Source organism: Ranitomeya variabilis, chromosome 2 (assembly GCF_051348905.1).
Source record: "Ranitomeya variabilis isolate aRanVar5 chromosome 2, aRanVar5.hap1, whole genome shotgun sequence".
NCBI classification, from domain to species: domain Eukaryota; kingdom Metazoa; phylum Chordata; class Amphibia; order Anura; family Dendrobatidae; genus Ranitomeya; species Ranitomeya variabilis.
Genome location: NC_135233.1, coordinates 356,953,062 through 356,959,431, shown reverse-complemented (window position 1 = coordinate 356,959,431; position 6,370 = coordinate 356,953,062). Strand labels below are relative to the sequence as shown.

General features: G+C 43.8%; 1 protein-coding gene across 1 annotated transcript; it reads left to right on the top strand.

Annotated features, from left to right (window-relative positions):
* Positions 1-270: 270 nt before the first annotated feature.
* LOC143805886 (uncharacterized) lies at positions 271-4,459 on the top strand. Its single transcript, XM_077285629.1, has 6 exons — positions 271-398; positions 1,547-1,610; positions 1,690-1,764; positions 2,078-2,273; positions 2,441-2,603; positions 3,440-4,459. The coding sequence occupies exons 2-6, from the start codon at positions 1,566-1,568 to the stop codon at positions 4,413-4,415; spliced, it is 1,455 nt and encodes a 484-aa protein (XP_077141744.1). The 5' UTR covers positions 271-398; positions 1,547-1,565; the 3' UTR covers positions 4,416-4,459.
* The last annotated feature ends 1,911 nt before the right edge of the window (positions 4,460-6,370 follow it).

The following is a 6,370-nucleotide window of genomic DNA, read 5'->3' as shown; positions in this document are numbered from 1 at the left end:
GCATGTACATGCGTTGTCATGCGTTTTGGTGCGTTGTACGCCGCATGCGGCGTTAGGGCGCACCTGTCAGGGCGCGGCAAACGCAACATGTTGCATTTTTTGGGCGGCGCAGACTTTTTAAAAAACGCATGCGTCGTGTTTGCATCGTGTTTGCGTCGTCGATGCGCCTTTTTTTCCCATTGACTTGTATTGACAACGCAGACGACGCAAGTACTTGCGTCGTGGTGCGTTGTACGACACATGCGTTTTCCAATAAAAAATGCAAAACATTGTCTAGACTTTGTCTAGACACAAAAAAAACCACTATATATATAGAAAAAAAAAAAGGGGTTTGGCATTGTCTTTCACAAGGCTACTCATCAGACAAGTCACTGAGGAGAAACCTGCTTTCAAAACCTGTAAGTATATATTTCTCTTTGCATATTTTTTATTCTGTGTTTTATTTCTTGATTTTGATTTAATTTGTGCAATGTTTGGTGTGTACTATTGTACGGTTATGGCACTGTGGGTTGTTATTGAAAAATTGTTTTTTTTAATCTGGTTCTGATGTACTTCTGGCGTTATATGCTGGCGTTTCTTGTCTTCGGCCTTGCTTGGTTTTGGGTTGGTTTTAATGGATTTTGGGTTGTTCTGGTGTCATGCGGTTGTTCAATGTCTTTTTTTTGGCTGATTTTTTCTTGTTAAATTTCTGGTGCATGTTTTTCTGGTTTCTATTGTTGTGGGTAACCGTATGGCGTTTTCTTGGCTCATGTCTTGCTGTGTTTTATTATGCTGTTGGCATTTTTTTTTCTTTCCTTGAGTGTCTTTTCTTGCTGGTGGGGGGGCTACATTTATGATGTTTCATTTGTATTGTATTGTTCTGTGCTGCTATATGCCATTCTATTTTCAATTGTATTTTCCCTTTTTTTGGGGGGTTTTATCTATGATGGTTACGTCGTTTTCCGTATGGCTTCCGTATGTATCTCCTTTCTTTAATGTTTCCATTGCCAAGTGTGTAGTATAATGGAATTTTTTTTTTTTTTTTTTGGTGGGGCCCTTTTTTTTTTAATTTCATGTGTTTTCTTTTCTATTTGACTATGGTTTTTCTTTTGGTTGCTGTATATTGTAACAGCGGTTGTCCCGTAATGTTTATTGCTTATTATCTAGAATGGTATTTATCGCCTTTTTCTGATGTATTTCTGTGGTTAGATGTCACCAGATGGTGTTGTTTTGGATCATGTCTCGTCGTAATTGTAAAGTATGGCGTTCATTAGTTTGCTATTTCATTGTGCCTTTTTTTTTCCTCTAAGGTTTTTTTTTTAAGTTTTTATATTTAAAAATTTGGACATAGTTGTCTATTTTTGCTTAATTTTGTTTGGGTCTATTCTTGTATTGTTTCTTCTATTGTCTTCTCTTGCAATGTATGGCGTTGTGGTGTCGCTTTTTGAGTTTGCATTGTCCTATCAGTCAACAGTCAATTGTGGTTGTTTTAATGTTTTGGGCCTATTTTATTGTATGTGGCATTGTTAGCTTTTGATGTGATTTTTTGCTAATTTTTTCATTGCAGAAGAAACTTGCAAACAAAAATGGCGAGTGAATCGGAACACAGCCAATCAGCGCGGGGGAGTGCGGTGAGTAATTATGGCCAGTGGCTTATTATTCGCTGCCATTTGTAGCATTGACAATAATTTTTGTATACAATTTTTACAGGCTTCTTCAAGTGAGGGAGAAGGCAGTCAGCGGGAGCAGCGAGGTCGGGGCCAAGGTGTGGCGTCAGGCCGGCGAGTGAGTATTTATTTTTTTTTTTTGAGTAGCATTCTGCTGGTGAGAGGAACATTACATTTGAGTAGCATGCTGCTTTCACTAGGGATGTTTACTAAGCTTAATTAGATTATAGCTTTTCAGGTCAGCAAGTATTGGGGGAAGGTAACATAAAGTTGAACTCCCAGCACAAAAACATTCCAAAATACAGGTGTAGAAACCATCAATATACATACATCAAATGGCAAAGGATAGGGCAAAGGTACATATCATGGTAGGTGCTGGTGCTTGTTAATATTTGCATATTTGTAACCTTTTTGTTTTCTAATTTTTCTAGGTTTCACAACGGGACCACATGGAGAGTATTGATGTGGACCTCCTGATATCCAGCATCCAGGAGCGTGGCCCGTTGTGGGACAGCCGTGACCCCCGGCACATGGACCAGGTGGTGTTGAGGCGTTTGTGGATAGAGGTGGCAAAGTCGCTGTGGGATGGCTTTGACAGCGCTTCAAGCACTGACAGAAGCAACTTTGGTGAGTATTGCTGATACGCCGTGCTGATACGCTGCTATGACCCATCTTGCCAGGATAAACACAACCGTGTGTGATGCGATCAACGCCTAAACCTTGCATCGCACACGGTTGTTTTATCCTTTGTAAATGCTAAATATGTAACCTTTTTTTTTTCTTTGCATTCACAGTTAAAAAGTTGAGGACCAGATGGCGATCCATGAAGGACTGTTTCAATAAGGGGATCCGTGCTGCGGAGGAGAAAGCTCGGAGTGGTGCTGCTGCGTCCAAGTCGGTGCCCTACAAATACAACAGGGCACTACAGTTCCTAAGACCAATCCTTGGCCGCCGACAGTAAGTATTTTGTCCACATACCATATTGCACAGCCACATTGTACATTGCCCAGACACATAGCATATTGCACAGCCACATAGTACATTGCCCAGACACATAGCATATTGCACAGCCACATAGTACATTGCCCAGCCACGTACATTGTGCATCCACATAGTATATTGCCAGGCCACTATATCGCAGCCACATAGTACACGTTCTAGCCACGTATCCACATAGTATATTTCCCAGGCACATAGTGTATTGGCCATCCATGTAGTCAGCGTAGCATATTGGCCATCCACGTAACTTTTTCCCTAGTGGAATGGTATATAGGCCATTAGTAATTTTTTGGTTAAGCGTGAGTTCTTGTAGTCCATGACAGGTTACGTTCTGAGTCAGGGTAGTTCTGATAGCAGGAATAATGATGACATCTCGATCACATGATCCTAACATCATGGCCGTTCCTGCGATCAGATCAGCAAAGTCAGTGTGTATTTTTTTTTTTTTTTATTTTATCTTGACTTTAAATTTTATACTATTTTTGCCGCATAGGCAGCGTCAAGAAAGATTTTTTGACAAAATTTTTTTTTAACGATGACAGAGGTATGCGGGAAAAAGGCTTTGGCAGCGTGAATGAACAGTCATTTTCTGCCGTAGGTATGTTCATGATTGGTATCGTCAGCCATAACGGTCAGCTGGCGATAACAATCATCAATTTATTATAGGCCACACAGACTGAGAGACAGGGGATTGTAATGTATTGTTGTGTCATGTAATGTTAATTTTATTCCAGGAGTTGGCGTATGTGATAGGTTATTAATTGAAGACTAATTTTTTCCTTATCTTTTCACAGGACACACAGCAGCACCCTCGAGCGAGCTCGCCCCTCTGAAGCGGAACTTCATGCATCGCCATCTGACCCGCCACAGCCCTCCCACAGCGACAGCAGGCTTGCACCACCATCTGGAGAACCGGCAGCCGGGCCATCAGGTGTTCCCCTGCCCGAGGCCTCTGGCGCACCTTCGTTCGGGAATTCCCGACAGCGCCAGCGGGCCTCGGACAGGCCAGCCATGCCCGAATTTTTGCATTTGAGCACGGTTTTCCAGAACTGTTTCAAGGCGTTGAGCGATAAAATGGACACTCGTCTGTCCAATATCGACCGGCGCCTTGAAAATCTGGAAGCCGAGCTCTCAAATCCGGCCAAACATTTTTTAAGTACTATTGGTAAGGGCATGGTGGAACACCTTACGCTGGAACTCCAGATTTCGGTGATGCAGTCCTGCAACAATGCCTACGTGAGGGCTCTGCAGCAGGCTCGGGTCATGCAGTCAGCGACACTGCCCGTAATGCCGTCGCTGGCTAGCATGACTCCGACTCCTGCTGCAGAGCCACTCCAGCCACCCCACCCTGGTCCAAGTGCCGAGCGACGCCACCACAGGCACCATAGCAGTGTGCCGCCGACTCCTGCTCCTGCCAGGCCCTCATCCTCCCGTAGCCGTCATTCTGGGGGAGCTGCCGCGGGAGAGAAGAGGAAAAAAAAACGCAAGAGGACACACACGGAGGCTCTGGCTGCTCCAATACCGACAGCGAGGACGCGTCGGGGATCTAGCCACAGCAGGAGCAGCCAGAGCCAACCAAGAAGTTGGCAAAGGCTGGTGTTGCCTCCTCCCTCCCCTACAGATGTGCCGGTTTCCCCAGTATACCCTGCGGAGGGTTTGGACCTTCCTTCCAGTCTCCTGGACTCTGACTCCGCATCCTCTTCCTCTCCCCGTTCCCAACCACCAGAGACTTACCGTTCACCGCTGGTAGCAGATGTTGATACCCCCTAAGTTTCTTTCCCCTTTTTTTTTCTGTTTCCCCCCAATAAAAATTGTTTGTTTTAAAACTTTGTTCTTATTTTCCAGTATACTTCTCGGCAAGTCACGCCGTGCGCTGTCTACACATATTTTGTGCTTCAAACACGTCATATATGCAATGTCAGACACTATTTTTACAATTTTTACTTTGCCTTTTTTGGGTGTCTCTCATTGCTGTATGAGGTGTCACTAAAGTGAATGAGGTGTTTTCAAACACTAAGGGTATGTGTCCACGCTCAGGATTGCATCAGGATTTGGTCAGGATTTTACATCAGTATTTGTAAGCCAAAACCAGGAGTGGGTGATAAATACAGAAGTGGAGCATATTTTCTATTCTACTTTTCCTCTACTTTTTCCACTCCTGGTTTTGGCTTACAAATACTGATGGAAAATCCTGACAAAATCCGGATGCAATCCTGAACGTGAACACATACCGTAAAGGTACCTTCACACTTAACAATGCTGCAGCGAAACAGACAATGATGCAGATCACTGCAGCATCGCTATTTGGTCGCTGGAGAGCTGTCTGTGTGACAGCTCTCCAGCGACCAACGATGCCGAGGTCCCCGGGTGACCAGGGTAAACATCGGGTTGCTAAGCGCAGGGCCGCGCTTCCGATGTTTAATCTGTTTACCAGTGTTAAATGTAAAAAAAACTACAGTACATATACTCACAATTGCGTCCCCCGGCGTCCGCTTCCCTGCACTGACTGAGTGACGGCATCACCGCTGTGCTGTGCATTCACTTTACGGCCGGCGCTCAGTCAGTGCAGGAAGTGGATGCCAGGGGACGCGAACATGAGTATATGTACTGTTTTTTGTTTTACATTTAACACTGGTAACCAGGGTAAATATCTGGTTACTAAGCGACGCCCTACGCTTAGTAACCCGATATTTACCCTGGTTACCATTGTAAAACATCGCTGGTATCGTTGCTTTTGCTGTCAAACACAACGATACACGGCAATCTGACAAACAAATAAATATGTTATATGGTATGGTATAAATATGTTCTTTGAATCAGGGTAGAAAACTTAGAAAAATTTTTTATTAAACAACATTTTAAAAACAAAGGGTTCCAAGTTTTTAGATAAGGCACATTACATTTGTGAATATAGGTAGATGCAAAATTTGACCTAACAAAACCAACCTAAACGGATGACATTTATTGCACATAATACTGGAGAATTAGTTTATTATTATATTATATTTTTAGCACAGTCACAGTAGAGGTATTTATTAGTGTAGTTAAAACCACAAAACCGTCCAACGGTAACATTAACACTACACCATTTGATCTTGCCATGACACACGGCCAACATCTGAAACAAAATAGGCCGCAAAACGATCCCTCATCTGCGCAATTTCCACACTTGTCCTCAGAGGACGATCATGGTAATCGGGCAATGTGTTGGCTATGGGTTCATCCAGTTCCACATTCAGTCTCTCTTTGGAAATAATGTAATTGTGGAGAACCACACAAGCCTTCACCACCTCATCCACTGTTTCAATTTTAAGATTAATGGCGGATCCTAATATCCGCCATTTGGAGACAAGGATGCCAAAGGCGCACTCCACAGTCCTTCTGGCCCTGGACAGTCTATAATTGAAAACCCTTTTTGTATGGTCCAAGCCCCGACTGGAGTAGGGTTTCAATAGGTTGGCAGACATTTGAAATGCCTCATCCCCAACCACAACCAAGGGCATCGCAGGGCCTTCGGTGTGGGGAAGAGGTCGTGGCTGGGGGAAATTAAAATTGTGGCCATATAATTTTTGGCCCATATCCGACTCTTTAAATGTGCGTGAGTCATTTGCACGGCCAAACGCACCAATGTCCACTGCGAGAAAACGGCAGTCTGCACCGGCAATTGCCATGAGCACAGTTGAACAGTATTTTTTGTAATTGCAGAAAAGGGATCCACTTTTCGC